Raw genomic sequence first — 18,222 nt, forward strand, 5'->3', positions numbered from 1 at the left:
TCAAATAACAGCACTGCTGATTCGAAAATCCTTCATTCAGAGTTTCAACCTCATTTTTCAACAAGAAAGCAACTTGTTGTCTATGAATGTTTAAGACGTATGCTTAATTATAGGGCCACTATATGATAATAATGATTAGAATTACAGCATAGTAAATACTGTCTGTACTACATACTTGATAATAATTTCAATGAATGCAGTATTTGAAATATACCAGACAATACATTATAAATCAATACAATAAAATATTGTGGCAAGAAATACCAGTTTGCTAAAGCAGGCAGCATAACAAGCTAAAAATAACTGGAAATCTGACACATTCAATTTACAAATGACCTTTGTTATTCTTATTGTTATTCAATATTTTCCTTCTGAACTTACATCTGCTCCACTAGGACCCTGAGGACCTCTAGGGCCAGGAGGACCGGGTGGACCCTGTAAATTAAATGACAAACAGAATATTAGTGCAATAAAGTGCAACAATTAGGTTATATTTACCATAAGACAAAATGATAAAGTTTCACTGAATTGTAGAGTTATGGATACAGCATGTTGTGAAGACACTGTGCTTTGATTTACTAATGAAAAAGTAACTATTGTAAAGCGCAAAAAAGGCATTTGCCGGCTTTGGTCAATCTGCTTCATTCTCTGCACTGTCCTTGAAATAGGGTAAAACAAATGTCAGGATTGACATGATTTGGAAACCATTGGTTTAAACTGTTTACATTTCTGAAACATGCTTGAGGCGTTTGACCAATCACAGTGCGCCATGGTCCCATTTACATTGATTTGTTTTAGATTTAAAACAGCATTTTGGGGAAAAAAATTATCCACATCATTATTGGCGTTTAATCTACTATTTCTGAAAAGATCTCCAGCCACACTACACTGCTGAAAACACACATCACAGGACCAAACACACACTCTGGCATGCACTGCAGCATATGTGGTTGTCTGAGCTCCAGGCAGTCACGGTGTGCTTTGAGCACACCTCTCCAGGTGAGAGCAGCCCACGTTGGAAAGTTCATCAAGGATCTACCGCTAGATCTCATCTTACTATAGTTGATAAATGTGATATTTAATTTATCTTGTCGTCTATCTTACAACTCCTCAGTCTTTAGAATCTATTACTTGTTATCAGGTAATGTGTTTTGGCTGAGTACAAAAATAAGTTAATATATTAATTTATGTAACCACGTTCACTGATTCTGCACATTGACTGATTATTTACCTTTATTTCCTATAAACTTACTGCACATTATACTTTTATAATGGCAATTATTGATTATTAAAACTGATATTCAGCAAGAGATGGTTATTTTTCATATATTTCAATGAAAATGAAAGGAGGCAGTAATTTTTTAGGCTTTGTTTTGTTATAAATATGCATAAAGTAAAGATGATGGTCCAATAAATAAGTTGCTACACGATGCCTTAACATTTTTGGTATATATCAAAATGAAAATAGGCAGTACCTTATATCATGTTTTCCTTTTAAGAAAGTTAAAACAACGTAGCCATTGTGAGGTTATAAAGTACTCTGTTCCTCTTCAAAGATTTGCCTGACCTGTCCTCAGAAGTTTGTTTCTCATATTAAACATGTAAAGTCTAAACTAACTTATGAGGAAAGAATTCAAGACTGAACTTTGTGTAAGCTAATTGATATTGAGGAAAAAACCCTAATAAGATAGCGAATGTCTGCAGCCACGCCTATATTTTCAGATGTCTCTTTATGCACTGACACAGCATTTTTTAAGAATGAAAATGGCCTCTTCAGCAATTTCAAAATGCTCCGTTTTAGGGGCTCAAAAACTCCAGGGTAGTGTGGACAGACTGCGTAACCATAGCTAAGGTTATGCACTTTAATACAAACACATTAAGTGTAAATGGGGCCTATGTCAACTGGTCAAACAGAGCAATCTACCTTTTTTCAGAATTCAAAATAAAATAGTCAAAATCTTACTAATGCTGGATTAAGAATGTGCAGGAGGGTCAAATCACGATTGCAATCTTTTAATGATTAATCGTCCAGCACTAGTCCTCTAGTGAACTCATGCAGTGTGTATCCTTCTGTCACTGATCCATTGTTTAGTGTGAACACAACAGCAACTTAACGCTGCCCCAGAGAGTTGTGCATGTGAAAACAACAGTGATCCGACAACTTTGAAAATCGTGTGAACTTGGCATTAGAGAGATTTGGAAAATAAGTGATGCAATAATATACAGCAAGTGACAAATATGAACATTTAATTGCTTTTACGTATAAAAGTTAGCAAAATAAACAAAACAATGACCTTTTTAAAATAGTTTAATGTCATGCATGCCCCCCCCCCCTCCCCCCTCTCTAAAGAATGCACATATGTTTAGTACAGAGCTAATGAAATTGTGGGTTTCAACAACAAAGAACTCACCATTGGGCCAACATCTCCATTCTCTCCCTTCTCGCCTGGTGGTCCCGGCAAACCCTAGACGAAAACAAGTTTTACAAATTAATCCAGCACAACTCGAATTCCCAGCAAACACTTTATCTATTAGTTTAAAAGGTGCTTCAGTAACAACAGAGGACACAACGAGATGACTCCTCTTCCCCAATGAATAACATGATAAGTCAGAATAACAATCCGTCTCACAGTGCTGCATATTAATAGTACACATTTACATTTCTGAGCCACTGGGTAAACACTATTAATCAAATAACAATTTTTGGTAATTAGCAGTAGAAGTAACCTCATGGCAATTAACACATTTGCATTCAGTTGACTGTGAATGTCTCACTTTCAAAATGCGAAGCACAAAAATAGCACAGAGATCCGTTTAGCAACATAATTGCATTTGAGGTTTGAATCTTGTTTAGATCATTATCAACCAGCAATACCAATAGACGTCTCTCCATTGTTCATCCTCAACATCTGTAATTAGAAGGCTATTCTGGGTCACTGCATTCGGCAGCCGGCCCCATGCTCCTTGGTCCCCGCTAACTCACGGTTCGCAGTTTATTGTGTGATAAATGCTGTGTTGCTATAAAAGGACAGAGGTGATATTTCACAGTCATTTCGAGGGAGACAATTTTCCCAACTGCCAGAACAATAATGCGTTATATGGTCGGTTTGGAAAAGATAATGAAATGTCTCCATTCTAATAAAGCGCCCCATAAACAAGTTATTCCAAACTTCAAAACAAATTAAGATAGCTAATTTCTTCAGATCAAAAATCATTATCTTGGAGGATTTGCGAGAGGCACTAACAAAAAGACGTGGAACACAAACAATTAGCACAGTTGGAATGAATCACTATTGCTATTATCTTTGATTACTAGTCAATTGCACTGAGCGACTCTTCAATATTGCTGTGTTGAGTAACAGCCTCTGTTGTCATCTGAACTGCACACTGCTATTATTCCCAAATAGGTACAGAGTTTTTCTGTTTTAATATTTTATATCTTAATAATGTTCAGTGACAGCCATGCTACAGTTTAAAAGGCTGTATTTAATAAATAAATTGCAAAAATTATAAATAGTAAATAATTATATTATATATAGGTAAAAATTATTAGCACTTTTTTCTATTTATTTTTTGATAGTCTACAGAACAAGCCATCGTTATACAATAACTTGCTTAATTATTCTAACCTGCCTAGTTAACCTAATTAAGCTTTTAAATGTCACTTAAAGCTGTATAGAAGATTCTTAAAAAATATCTAGTCAAATATTATTTAATGTCATTATGATAATAAAAGAAAATAAAATAAATTAGTTATTAGAAATTAAAAACTTTTATGTTTAGAAATGTGTTAAACAATCTTCTCTCTCCGTTGAACAGAAATTAGGGGAAAAAATAAACAATGGGGCTAATAATTCGGGGGGGGGGGGGGGGGGGGGTAATAAATGAATTCAACCAACTGTGTGTGTGTGTGTGTGTGTGTGTGTGTGTGTGTGTGTGTGTGTGTGCGTGTGTGTGTGTGTGTGTATATATATATATATATATAGGGGAGAATGTGGACGAAAATCTTTTCATAAAAACAAGAGTTCTTTATCAAAATCAGATTCTATTTTGTATCAATGTAGAACAGCTTCAATTTAACTTCAATTTAAACAAAAATTCCACATTGTTACTTTTGCCCCCATTGGCAGTAACACACGGGTAGGTCAATAGTAACACAACAATATTTGCTAGATTGACTGGCTTAATCTTTATTGTAAATACATCTAACTATGACCTTGTTTATGTTCACTGCAAACATATTTGTCCTTTATTTTAGCAAAAAATATTCAATGGCATTTTCATTTTAAATTTCACTTCCATCAAAATGCATAAAGATATATATTTAAAGTTCACAAAGCTTGGACAGGCCTAACACAATGTGAAACGAACCCAAAGAAAGACATGTATTATTAAACTGTACAGTTTTGTACAATTCTGAGGTGAGAAAATAATGTTACAAATAATTTATTTTAATTTTATGTTTATTATTTTCTGAATAAATGTAATTTTTATATTCAATTCAATTCATGTTTATTTATATGGCGCTTTTTACAATGTAGATTGTGTCAAAGCAGCCTAACAATGTTCTAGTATAGTCCAGATTCCAGGGTTGAAGTTCAGTTTAGTTTAGTTCAGTGTGGTTTCAATTTCACTGTTGAAAGTTCAAACACTAAAGAGCAAATCCACCAAAGTGCAGCTTCACATATACATGTTATAGCACATATATGCTGTTATATTCATATTTTGATCACCTTAATCTAACTACAGTCATAACTGAACAAAACAAAAACTAATAAGACATGTGGAGTATGCATAAATTAGTGACATTATTGAAGTAAACACCGCGATCAAACTACTACCATCATAAAGGACTTTTCGACATTTTTTTCTGACAAAATCCACACACGCAGCTGTCAGTAAAGGACCGCACACAGACAGACAGACAGACAGACAGACAGACAGACAGACAGACAGACAGACACAGACACAGACACACACACACACACACACACACACACACACACACACAGCGAAACGCAGATTTTTTTTTCTTTCTATTTGGCATGTGTTTTTAAATTCCATAACACTCTCACCAGTTCTTACTTCTTATTTGCATCTAATACCCCAGTTTGTCACGGCAGCATGAATGAAAACTGCCGAACTGCATTTTAAGTCAGGGATGCTGCTGATTTGATTCAGAAAGGAACTTTTTTGTCAGACGTCTCATCAGTCAGGTATACATCTGTGCTAAAATATCACGTTGAAAGTCACCATAGCTTGCATAGAATAGACCCAGCACCCAACTCAACTTGAGAATGTGAGAATACATTAACGGCAATATTTTTTTATTGCGCGATAAGAGTCTCGTGTTAACACAGCACGTTAACGCCAACAACAGCCCACCACTAATATTTATATATAGTATATGCTAATTTCAATTGATTTCTACCACAAAATAATATTTATTCTCTTTAATAATCTTAATTTATTTTACATGTTTTATATGTTACAACAGGGATTTTTGGAAAATCTTTTTATCACTTCATTCAATTCAGAAAATATTGCACATGGCTAGAAATAAAAATGTAATGAAATAAATTGTTATTGGTATATAGTTTAGATAATTTACATAATATCCCTCAGTAAAAGAAATTGTAAGAAAAAATATTTTGAAAAAAACGTTTCATCACCTTTAATTAAAATCTACAGACACAAGTTAAATAAACAAAATCAAAACACCTTTTTTTAACATGAGACTGAAAAAAAAAATATTTATGAAAAGCACAAAGACTCAGTGATGATTACTGTACCTGCAATCCAACGGGACCAGGAAGACCTGGAAAACCTCGGGGTCCCTCGTCTCCCTTTTGTCCAAACATCCCCTGCTGACCCCTGGGTCCTGATTCTCCATCACTTCCCTACAGCAAAAAACATTCAGACAGACTATCTGAAACTGAAATAAACACAGAGAATCACAGCACAACACTCTCTGTACATGCAAAAAAAATCAACTTTCTGACCCCAGAATGTCTTTCATACTCTACTGTACGGCGCAGACAAGCATGAAAATGAGATCGACCCCCTGAGACATCAAAAGTCAAGCTTGAAAAGACATGTTATTCAGAGGGACACCCCGAGGAATTGAGGAGAAGGAGAATCTGCTGCCCTCATTTCAGACGCTGCTTGCTCTACAGGGTCAGTGGAAGGTGAAGGAGACGTTCGGGATGGTGCAAACAAATGCAGGATAACATGAAGTTATTAAAGAGATGTGGGGTTACAGGCGGCTGAATGGCAAGTCGCTCTAGAATATTATGGGGTGGTTGTATTGGAGACTATAAGGGAATGTCAGTCATGATTAATTCGGAAAGCACAGACTTCTGCTATTCATCATAGTAAAGTGTAAATGTATAATAAATCTCTATTTAACATTTTGGTTATAGTCATTTTGCTAAAAGACATCCAAACAAAGACATTGTGGCTAGAACAAGGCTAAACTACTAAAGGTTCATTCACAGTACAAGTGACTCGCAGTGACGAAGCGACAAGCGACCGATCATTTCAATGCAGAGTGAGCAATTTCCGGTGACCTCAATCTATGTGTGTGACAGCAACCATTGGCGACCAGGTGGGTGTATCGAGAGCCGTGACAAAGTTGAGAATCCTTCAACTTTATACAAACGAAAAGCAACTTTTTGAGCGGCAGTCAATAGGAGCACCAGTAGAGCTCACGTGATCCTCTTTCAGTTCGCTCAGAGGCCGGTTGTATTCGTGCTGTATAGACTTACACAGACTTGCGCTTTAAGCAGCTGCTAGTGTGAATGAGGCAAGGATAGGCCAAAAATAAACTAGTCATCAAATGTACAGTTTAGACAGACTACACATGCGTGCTAGTTAATTCTTATCTAATTAATGACTAGTCTAATTTTGGGCAAATTTTTAGACGTCTATTAGATTTTCCTAAACAGCACAATTAGCCTTGTTTTAGCCAAGATGTTTATGTTTGGATGTTTATTAGATGTCTTTTAAACACACAAAAAATGCTTGACAGGTAATCAGCAAAAGGAACTTCATTTCGTATGCCAGCCGATGCTATTCTTTTTCCTAATATTTGGAATTTTACTAAATGTTAATACCCTGATATTAACTGACAGTCCCTTTTGGAATCTCATTTAAAGGTAAAAAAAAAAAATAATAACTTATCAAGGGACGCTGCATGTTTGTTTGAAATTATTTTTTTATTCCCTTTACACAATAATTGATTTAGACATCATTTACAGTTGAAGCCAAAACTTCAGCTCACTACAGCTATACCAAGTTGGCCGATCACAGAAGCTGCATCACGGAATGTAGTTAATTGTGATTTAAAGGTACGCATCAGGGTTTGTTCAGCAAAGGGTACATCACTAAACCTACCGTGTTCTTTTAACGCACAATTATATACCGGCCTTAACTTACCTTCATCACATTGTTGTACTGGAAATGTTATTTTGAATGTTAAAGGGCACTAATTTGAAACATTTTTCAAGATTAAATATAAATCCTTTGTGTCTCCAGAATGTGTCTGAAGGGTTTAACTCAAAACACCCATCAGATTATTTATCATACATTTTTAAATTTGAAAAATGAGAGCTGCTTTAACAGTGTAGCTTTTTTTGTTGCCTGTGCCTTTATTGCCAAAGAGCTGGTTCTCCCCACCCACTGTTCTTATGTGCTTGAGTGTTCCCAGATAGGGCAGCGTTTAATTTGATTGTGCAGGCAAAAAATGACATAGGCAGGTAGAGAAAATTTGACCGTTTTGAAACGGTGCGCCCCCCAGATCCCCCTCAAGGTCTTCACTTATTACCTGTTTATGTTTTTACCTCTAAAGAACCAAAATAACCAAATCTTGGTTGTTTTGTGCACGTCCGGTCTTGTTGATATGATTATACGCATTACTATGGAGACATGTTAATATGGGGCTGTCAATCAATTCACTCCTACGTCAAGTTGCGGTGGGCCTCAATTTGAATGATGTTAACATAGGGCTTTGAATCCTATGTTAACATCATTAAATTTGAAAAAAAGATACTTATTGTGTTCCTATCACTCTAATATGTCTGTGGACACACTATAACTGCACACAGTTCTGGGTCCCATTTTATATTAAGTGGCCTTAACTAATATGTACCTACACAGGAGTTAATAGTTTATTACAATGTACTTAGTGTAAATACATGTATTTACTGTGTACCTATACTTGATTAAATACATGTATGTAATTACATCTGTAATTAACTTTTGTAGTTACATTTGTAAATACACTGTTGACCATTCCTTACACCTTAACTCACCCTTAAACCTACCCATACCACCAAACCTGTCCATAACCCAACCTCTTTACTAACTTAAAAGCACCACAAGTGTTCTCAAATACATTATAAACACAGTAAGAACATTGTATTTATTTATTTATTTATTTTTATGTAAGTACATAGTAGTTAAGGACACTCAATATAAAGTGGGACCCAGTTCTGTCCAAACAGCTTACAAAAGATGATTTTTATCATAGGTGCCCTTTAAAGCTTTGTGAATGAATACTTTTCATGTTTTTCCCTACAACTTTTGATTGGCTTGATTTTATTTATTGTTGAAAACTATGTCACATCAGATCCTTATTTAGTTTGAAGTACACCAAGACCTTTAATTTTAAACTGGCTCTTACATTGATGTCATTAAAGTAGGGCTGTGAACGTAAATCAATGTCTTGCCTATTAGAGATTAATTTTGCAATTATTTTTCTTTTGCAAAGTTTGCAATTTTGCACCACAATTCTCTCTGGAATAAATTCTGAGCTTAGTTTTTAATAGCAGGTGATGCTTTAGGTAAGTTTTTTAACCATTCAGTCAAACGCTCACAAGAAAGAATGCTTGAACACCCAGTTTTATATTTGTTGACGAGCAACACAAACAGACACCGAGGCTGAGTTCCAAATTACCTATTACTTAAGTATATATTACATTTGAACTTACTACACGATCGTTAGAAAAGTATGTGCTATATAGTATAAATATGAGTAGTATCAATGAAACCTGGATGTACTACATCTGCCATTTATATACTAGCGTCAGTTGCATCCCTTCAATACCATTCATGAATTATTTTACATGGCATTATGGGATATCGTAGCATCGGATGGGCACTTCAGAATCTCGCCAGAAATAGTTGGTCATTCAGATACTTCTCGCATGCTGTTTTTCAAGAGTTTACACTTAGATATTGCTTGATAATAATAGCAGGTTTGGCATGCTGTCCCAGGAGAAAACCCTGAACTCAGAGATAATTGAGCCCTGGGCTCCTGCCTGGTCGATGAGTATCTGAGGGGGTACGGGATCAGGTATGTCTTGAGAGCTCCCCCTGGTAACAGAGGAAAGGTGGAGATGGGGTGGATGGGGGCATTCTTCAAAAAATGAAGATTAGGGAGTAATGCTAGTCGGGCTGTTTGGAATAATCTGATTGGCTTTCTAATGATTACAGATGAGAGACCAGCCACAATCAATCATATCACGTGCTCCTCACCAAATTAGTTTGTAAAATTTTGCTTTGAATACTGTGAATTTTTTATGTATTATATATGCATCGTGTGCATTAACTCATTGAAAACAATGTTTACAATTCTAAAAGATGTGATGTAGCACGGTGTATGATGAGCCTTACTATATACAGCAAGTAGTCAGATGTACTTGCACCTTGGCTTATATGTGACGGGATTAATGTTAACAGCTCACTATAAACACTCACGTATTCAGGTAAACCTTTTCTAATTTTAGGGATTGGCTTTTTGTAAAGCATACACTACAGTGCCATTCGTTGGTAAAAACTAAGCTCTGAATCGATTCACATTTAGAGAGAATGGCAATGCAGTCAGAAAACCTAATTTTATATGACATATTATGCAAATATGTGTAGACATGATCATAATATAATTAGTTTAATTACATTTTATTTTTCAGTCAAGTGACAGCCCAAATAAAAGCATCTAAAGAAACGCTCAATCAAATATTGTTCATATTTAAGTGACTAAGATCTCATAAGAAGCACTAACATCAAGTCATCCCATAGATTTACCATCTCACACATCTCCTACTCAATAGAAATGCTGAAGAGGTTCTAGGAATGTTCTGCGAAGAATAGGTGTAATTATCAGCTTTTATAGAGCTCATGTATCAGGGAAAGGCAGAGGCCCAGCTGGGAGTGTTCAGCTTGAGTCATAAACTTTAAATATTCAACTGTGTGCCACCTGGACCTGACTACTTGCTCACATTGCTACTTTATCAACTCAGCAGGCTGCGTGACAGAGGCAAAACTGAGCAAATGTGAGCAGTTACTCATTTAACAGATACTTTTATCCACAGCAACTTATAGTGCATTTAATATATGCACAGTCCACCTGGAGCACTGTAGACCAGGGTTAGACAAGCAGAACTGCCCATTGAGAGAACATTTTTGGGCAGTTGATGTAACCCTTATCAAGCCAGAAGATAATGATTTGATCATACAGTATACAAGTGTTTTCTAAGATATATACGGACACTGGTTTAAACATTGTTTTATATTTAATGTTTCATTATTTGCACGAGCGCGAAAACCCGTTGAGTGTTTTGGTTATGCAACAGCGTTTCTGGACGGAAGCTTTGGGTACATTTACATGACAACAATGCACTAAAATTTATATTTTTTATGTTTCATGTGCAGATGACAACATTGTCAATGTAATTCCCGAAAATGACTATACTGTAAGTGCTGTATTATGCATGCAAAGCCAGTAAGTTGGCAATGCCACTTTGTGGTTCACTAATGTTATTTTGATTGTCAAGTACTTATGCTTATAGAATGAACACATACTGTAATATGAATATGCATGACACAATGTTCCCAAAATCTAATTCTAAGCCAAGATGATGTAATATAACTTGATAAAAGTGCTTGAATTTCCCCAATGTAAGTACTTACAGCAGGACCTGGAGCTCCGACAACACCCAGAGGACCTGCTGGACCTGGAGGACCCTATAACACACAATAAAGACAACTGTAAGAATTCTATGTTCTATAAAATTTTTTTTATTGAGAATGATAGTAGAATTTTAATATATAATGTGTATAATTAATAATAGGAGCACAACTAATACGACAAATAAATACATAGAAAATAAATTACAAATGATAAATTGTAAAAAAAATAAATAAATAAATAAATACATCGAATTGTTAAAATTAGTTAACGCAAACTAACAATGACAAATTCTACTAAAATATTATTTTATAAATATATTGCTCGTAGTTAATTTTTATCTGAACTTTTTTTTTTAAATCAAAAGGTTGTATCTTTCACATTGAGGACCTGAGCTATTGTACAATGACCTATCAATAAACAAATATTGATCAATTTTTTAACAAATGGTTTTAAGCTCATTAAACTGAGGCCCTACTGTAAACAGTTTTTTTTTGTAAATGTATTTATATGTATTTGTTGTAGCACTTCAAATAATAACACTATTACTGATAAATGCATAAACAACTTTTATGACAATTAAGTTTTTTTATTTATTAAGATTTATTTAATTTTTTGACATGGTTTTATACATTTTATTTCATAACATGTTAAGGTCTCTTTATGTTTTGATATTTTGTAGTTAAAGTTAAACTAATTATGTCTTAACTAACTACTGAGTAATATATTTGTTACAGTATTTCATAATGTTTGATCATTTCTGATACAAATCCAACTGCTCACTGTCCATCTGTCCATTTTACAAGATTACCGATTTAAATAAGGTATTAGCAAATATCAGAATTGTATTAACTGCTTTAAAAGCACATAGTTCATAATAAATAGAACCTAACTATGCATAGAGGATGAAACCTGAAAAAAATAAATAAAATAAATACACACACACACACACACACATATATATATATATATATATATATATATATATATATATATATATATATATATATATATATATGTATTTTTTTTAATCCATTCGTTTATTTATTTATCATTTTATTATTTATTATTATTTTAATTATTTATTATTTATATATATAAGGAATTAGCAAATATCAGAATTATATTTTATATTTATATATATATATATATATATATATATATATATATATATATATATATATATATATATATATATATATATATATATATATATATATTTATATATAAATTTCTGCATAAATATTGTATATATATTCCTGCATAAATAAATAAATATGCAAATAAATACACACACACACACAATTTAGATTTAATTATTTATTTATCTGCCTGCACTAATAATCATTTATATATTTATTTGTGTGGTAAAAAAATAAATATATATATTTGCATACTTATTTATTGTTTTATTTATGCAGGAATTTATGGATTTATTTACTAATTTATTAATTTATTGTTTTATTCATGCAGGAATGTGTGGATATCTTAACTAATTACTTAATTGATTTATTTTTAGATTTATTTATTGTTTGTTAGTTTGTTTGTTTTGGCAGGTTTCGTCTTACACAACTGTGAAATGTACATTTTAAAAATAATAAAATATTAATAACAAATACATTTTGAAAAAATAAAAAACAAAAACAAAAGTTTGAATATTCGACTCACATGTTCACCCTTGTCACCTTTGCTTCCTTTCTGACCAGGTTCTCCAACTTCTCCCTGAAAAAAAAAGAATGTGTTTAAAAATCAAGCAAGCTTATTTACAACTTCTCCCGTATTGCCTGATCATCAAAAATGTTCTCAAGGTCTCTTCAGCCTCAACGGCAGAGCAAACTTCAGATTTTAATTTAACAGTAAAACCAAGACCTTGGGGTGTGTTTGTAATTAATTGATTACTTGGCCCCTCCAACACAACCGCCGCCACAGCCCAAAAGAATAATGTGTCCTGGGACGTGATGAGGATCTAAAAGAGCCCTGTCCTACATCTAACAGAGCGATAATAGATTCTGGAATACATTACTTTTAAAGCCGAAAGCAGCACGCTTGTTTATTTGCTTTATGTGCATGTCTGTAAATGTGTGTGTGTGTGTGTGTGTGTGTTTGTGCTCCTCAATTTCACCCGTTTCAACATTTCGCTATAGTAATGATTTTGTGTCTTGTTTAGTTTTAGTGAAGGATAAGCCAAACTCTGTCCACAGCATCACTGATGTGCATATTATCATGGTGTGCATAGGTGAGATGAGCATGATGTACACTTTTACAGTAGTTTCTTTCTTTATTGGTTTCTTTCTTTTGTCGGACACAAAAAATATATTCTGAATAAAGCTAAAAAATAAAGGAGCCATTAAAATCTTTAGTAGGAACAAATACTATGAAATCAAGGGCTGTTTTCGCCCAACATGCTTCAGTATACCTTCATTTTGTGCTTAACATAAGAAAGAAACTCAAACTGGTTTGGAACAATTGGAGGATGAGGAAATGATGATTTTCGTTAATACCCTATATGTGAATTTTCATTGTATTTTAGGTAAGTAAGCACTAATAACTATAACAATGTATTTTACTCAGTAATTGCATATCAATAAGTCATTTAAAAATAAAATAAAATGTAAACTTAACCTCACACATGGGCTCACTGCCACTGGTGGCCTTGGGATGATATAGAACAGTGTACAATAATAATTTAGGCTTATATATATTTATTAAAAAAGCCGAGAAAAATCACAGATTTATGCCAAACTTCTTTCTGTCAGCAGGTGGCGCTATGCCTGTAACTCAATATTGGCATGTAGATGTCTTCAGGAGAGGAATCTCATTAAACTTGTGAAATTTCAAGCAAATCAGACATTGTGTGGTCCAGTTATTTGTACTTCATCTTCCATGGTGAAACACAAACTTTGAGTCCGCAACAGACACACCATTCAACGAAGATTCTAGATCTTCACATTTTCACATCACAAAGGCCTTTGGACTAAACTAACAAAACATGAATTTGTTACACTGTAAAACATGTCATTTCCTGTTGCCAGCAGGTGGCGCTACAACAGTAACTGGATATTGGCATGGAAACATGATCAGGTCAGGACTTTTATCAAATTTGTGGATTTTGAGGAAGATTGGACAATGCATGCATGAGTTATACCAACTTCCTGTTTCATGGCGAAACATCAAAGTTTGCGAGACTGCCACGGATATGCCCTTCAGCGAAAACTCTAGATCTTCACAATTTAACGTTGACAAGGCCTTTAGTTGACAATAAATAATTTTGGTGTTGATTTGATAAAAAACCCTTGAAGAAGTTCTTTAAAGTACAACGCCTCGAAATGGCTAAAATGGCACTTTTTCAGCAGAGGAAGTTAAAGATATCTGACTTCCTGTTGGGTTTGAGATTGTGCTCCATGAAACTTTTTGTGTAGGTTTTGGCATATTTGATGCGTGTGCCAATTTTCATATGTGTGTGTGAAACGTAGCTCAGGGCCATTCCATCATAAGTGCATAGGCGGCGCTGTCGAGTCATTTTGCTCACCCACTTCCAAAACGCTGTCAAGTCATTTTGTCACACCCACTTCCAAAACCTATAACAAACGTACACTTTTGCCACTTCTCGGGCATCTGCAACTTTTTGTGAGTTTTCGAGCATGTTTAGACCCTAAAAAATGTGATTCATTCTGGAGAAGAAGAAGACAAAATAAGAAGAAGAAGAAGCAGAAGAAGAAAAAGCGGAGCAATTCCAATAAGGCCTACGCACAGTAAGTGCTTGTTCCCTAACTAACCTATAAAGCAGAAAAATGTGTTTCCAACATACTACTACTACTACTACTACTACTACTACTACTACTACTACTACTACTACTACTAATAATAATAATAATAATAATAAGAGTCAATATTAATAATTTAATACAAATCAGCATATCATTATGATTATTAAAATTTCCTGTGACATTAAAGACTACAATTTAATCAGTATACAGCTTTTAATCGCAGGAATAAATTACATAAAAAAAAAAATCCTAATGAAAATCTAATAGTCATTTTAAATGTAGAAAATATTTCTACTACTAACCCTCAAATTGTTCCAAACTTTTATAAGCTTATTTTCTTTGTTGAACATAAATATGGAAGATATGTTGAAAAATTTTAGAAACCAGTACTGATTAGCAGGAAACATCAATTAAAAAAAATACGGTTACACTTTATTTTGATGGTCCATTTGAGTATTAGTAGACTGAGTATTATGCTGTGTTCACACCAGACGCAGAACGTGAGGATAAATTGCGCTATTCGCGCGTAAATAGCCGCGTGAACATTTGAGTTTACTCGCTTCATTCGCGCATCAAACCCCGCTTCATTCGCGCGTCAAATTTGTTTCATTTGCGTGTCAAATTCACTTCAGAACAGATGCGGATTCGATTGATGGGGAGGGCTTTTGTCTGCCCGGTGACTCTAGCTTCATAGCTAAAGGGCTAACATGGGTTTTATGAAGAAAATAACAGTGTTTATGTGCTTTATGAAGGCTGAAAAACAGTGTCTTTTAACACTGTCTTTTAATACTTTTAAGGTCATGTCTGAGTCCACTAAATCCTTTCATCCATTCGCACCGCACCATTCGCGCAATTCACACCGCGACATTCGCGCAATTCATGTCATTTGCGCGTATTGCGCCGTAGGATGTCTATTCTCGCGTTTGCATTGACTTAACATGTAAATCACTTGTGCTTGACGCGCGTTTCGCATTAGACTGTCTCCTTAATATATGTTGATACTGCTCCTTCAACATTTAACTGACTATAAGAATCTTTGCAAATACTGTATATGTCTTTTTAAACTAATCCTAATCCTAACCCCAACCCTAACCCTAACCTAACATTTTACTTATAATCTAAAGAGAATAAGTTGGCATGTAGATGAAATGCAACTTAAAATCAACAAACTGACCATCAAAATAAAGCGTGACCAAAAATACAATGGAAGTTGATGGTTTGCACCATTTGTTTGCATGTTTGAAAAAGTAGCAAGAGATTTAAACAATATTTTTTATATATTGAACATGCGGTTAGTAAGTGAATGTTATGTTATGTAATGTTTTTTGATGTGAACTATTGCTTTTGCATGTCGTTTTGTTTGCATTAAAGTGCTTCACCTTGTCACCATCCTCTCCAGGTGGACCTTGAGGTCCGGCTGGGCCTGGGAGTCCGACTGGACCCTGGATGCCATCCCGACCGGCAGGACCAGCAGGACCTTTTTCACCCTACATGAAAATAAGAACGAATGTTTTACATTCATGAACACAGTAATACAAAGAGTCTGAGCAAACGAAGCTAATGGCAGATCAATTAACAGTATTTATCCACAGCATGCAGAAGAGTACATTCGCTAATTATCACAGAACCTTTCAGTCAGCTAATTGATTTCAGCTTTAACTGTGCAGTGTAAAAAGGCTGAATTAAGTTTTTGTTACGATGCTGCATTAAACTCTCTAAGCTATCTGTGCTAGATGTGTTTACTGAAATGTGAATTTTAATGAGCTGAAACTCTTTCCCTCTGGCCCCTGTTTTGTCCCACAGGAATATCTAGACATTAGTGCACCGGTAAATGTATCCACGCATCTGATAAAAGCACAGTTGCAATTTTACTTTCTTTAGGGGTGCATTCAGGTAAATTAGGCTGCGTTTTGCTATTCAGCTCATGAACAAAAGGCCCCACTTATGTGAATTCACACTATGCTGTATATTATTTTTACTCATTGAAAGACTTTCTCATTGAAAGACTCAAGTGAACAATTTTTAAGATTTTTTTTTAAATCTCCAAACAATGCTGACTCACCGGACCACCCTTCTCTCCAGCAGGTCCTGGGGGTCCCTGAGGGCCGTTGCGTCCTGTTTGGCCAATGGGTCCTCCTGGTCCAGCGGGTCCTCTCTCTCCTGGTGATCCCTGTGACATTAAATATGACAAATAAATTTAGGATTTAAATGCACAGTATGTAATTTTCACCACTAGAGGGCGCATATTCACAACAAACAAAGGCATAGTTCTATAATGCCGTGGAATTATGGGATTTGTGGTCTTCATATTTATGGATGAACTTAAGTTTCAAAACCTTATTATCATGGTAATGTAAAGCAAAGGGAGGCTAAATGCCATCAAAATTTAAGACAGGTGAAGAAATGGCAGATGCGAGGAAAAGTAGAAAAACAGTGTGGCTTTTGTTACAGCACAACCGACCGCTTCTGGTTTTTCTGCTAGTGATCAGTGCTGTTTATATTATACTAAATACATTTTAGGGTTCTGTTATAATGCTGCTCTGTGGAGTCTAATAAAACACACAACGTTTTAAAGCTTTTCTATAAAAACCAACGCGCAATCGAGAGTGTGTGAGGTTATTAGCGTGTCCATGCTACTAGATAAAATGTTTTATTCCTCTAAATTTGAACATTCAACAAAACATTTGGGATAATGTAAATATATAAGTCAGCAAAATATATAACCTTGTTCTAAGGATTTTTGTATATTTTAATAATAAAAAATACCCGATAATATTGTATAAGAAAGTTAATTCAAAACCAAGTATGTAAATTAGAATTGAATTCTACAAAGCGCCTCGCTGACTGTTCCACCTCGTTTATATAAATTACATGTTTACAACCTGCTTATTTTGTGCCAGACTTTTTTCCAATTCTTTTTAAAAATGTTTTTTTTTTTTTACCAAACAATTGGCCTCCAAAGAAATCCACATAATCCCCACTGACAAATATAGGCCTTCTCTCTCTATGTTTTTTTCAATCAATCAATCAATCAATCAATCAATCAATCAATCAATCAATCAATCAATCAATCAATCAATCAATCAATCAATCAATCAATCAATCAATCAATCAATCAATCAATCAATCAATCAAATCACTTAAAAGACAAACACATAAAATATATATTAATTACTTTTCCAGGACTGTAAAATCTTTTTTAGTGTCACAGCTATTTCCACTTATTCCACAACAATGGGATCACTGTTATTCGGCTGTTTGTTTTGGCTCTGATAAGCATGTTTTTCATTAAATGGTCCTGTTTCTGTACAAAATGAAGCCACATTTGTTTATCACATTAAATTGGTCTCTTTTTTGGAGTCTATGAACAGGTCGATTATAGTTTATCTAAGAGCAAGCTCAGTTTTTCCACCTGAAATTGTCCATTAGTGCATCTCCCAGCTCTGCCTTCACTTTTAGTACTAAAGAAAGCTCTCAGAGATTATT

The 18,222-nt window shown here is 34.4% G+C and overlaps 2 protein-coding genes across 3 annotated transcripts in view; both read right to left on the minus strand.

The window, feature by feature from the left end:
• The window catches only part of LOC147846305 (uncharacterized), a 350,900-nt gene that overhangs the window by 222,706 nt on the left and 109,972 nt on the right, over window positions 1–18,222 (minus strand). The gene's annotated exons all lie outside the window — the stretch shown is intronic.
• Window positions 1–18,222, minus strand: part of col11a1b (collagen, type XI, alpha 1b) — a 181,243-nt gene that overhangs the window by 30,471 nt on the left and 132,550 nt on the right. The window contains 7 exon segments of one of the 2 annotated variants that reach the window (NM_001184954.1): window positions 382–435; window positions 2,412–2,465; window positions 5,793–5,900; window positions 10,972–11,025; window positions 12,638–12,691; window positions 16,116–16,223; window positions 16,799–16,906. In NM_001184954.1, coding sequence (NP_001171883.1) covers window positions 382–435; window positions 2,412–2,465; window positions 5,793–5,900; window positions 10,972–11,025; window positions 12,638–12,691; window positions 16,116–16,223; window positions 16,799–16,906 — 540 coding nt within the window. 2 annotated transcript variants of the gene reach the window in all.

Source organism: Danio rerio, chromosome 2 (genome assembly GCF_052040795.2).
Source record: "Danio rerio strain M-AB ecotype USA chromosome 2, GRCz13ab, whole genome shotgun sequence".
In the NCBI taxonomy this organism is placed as follows: Eukaryota; Metazoa; Chordata; class Actinopteri; order Cypriniformes; family Danionidae; genus Danio; species Danio rerio.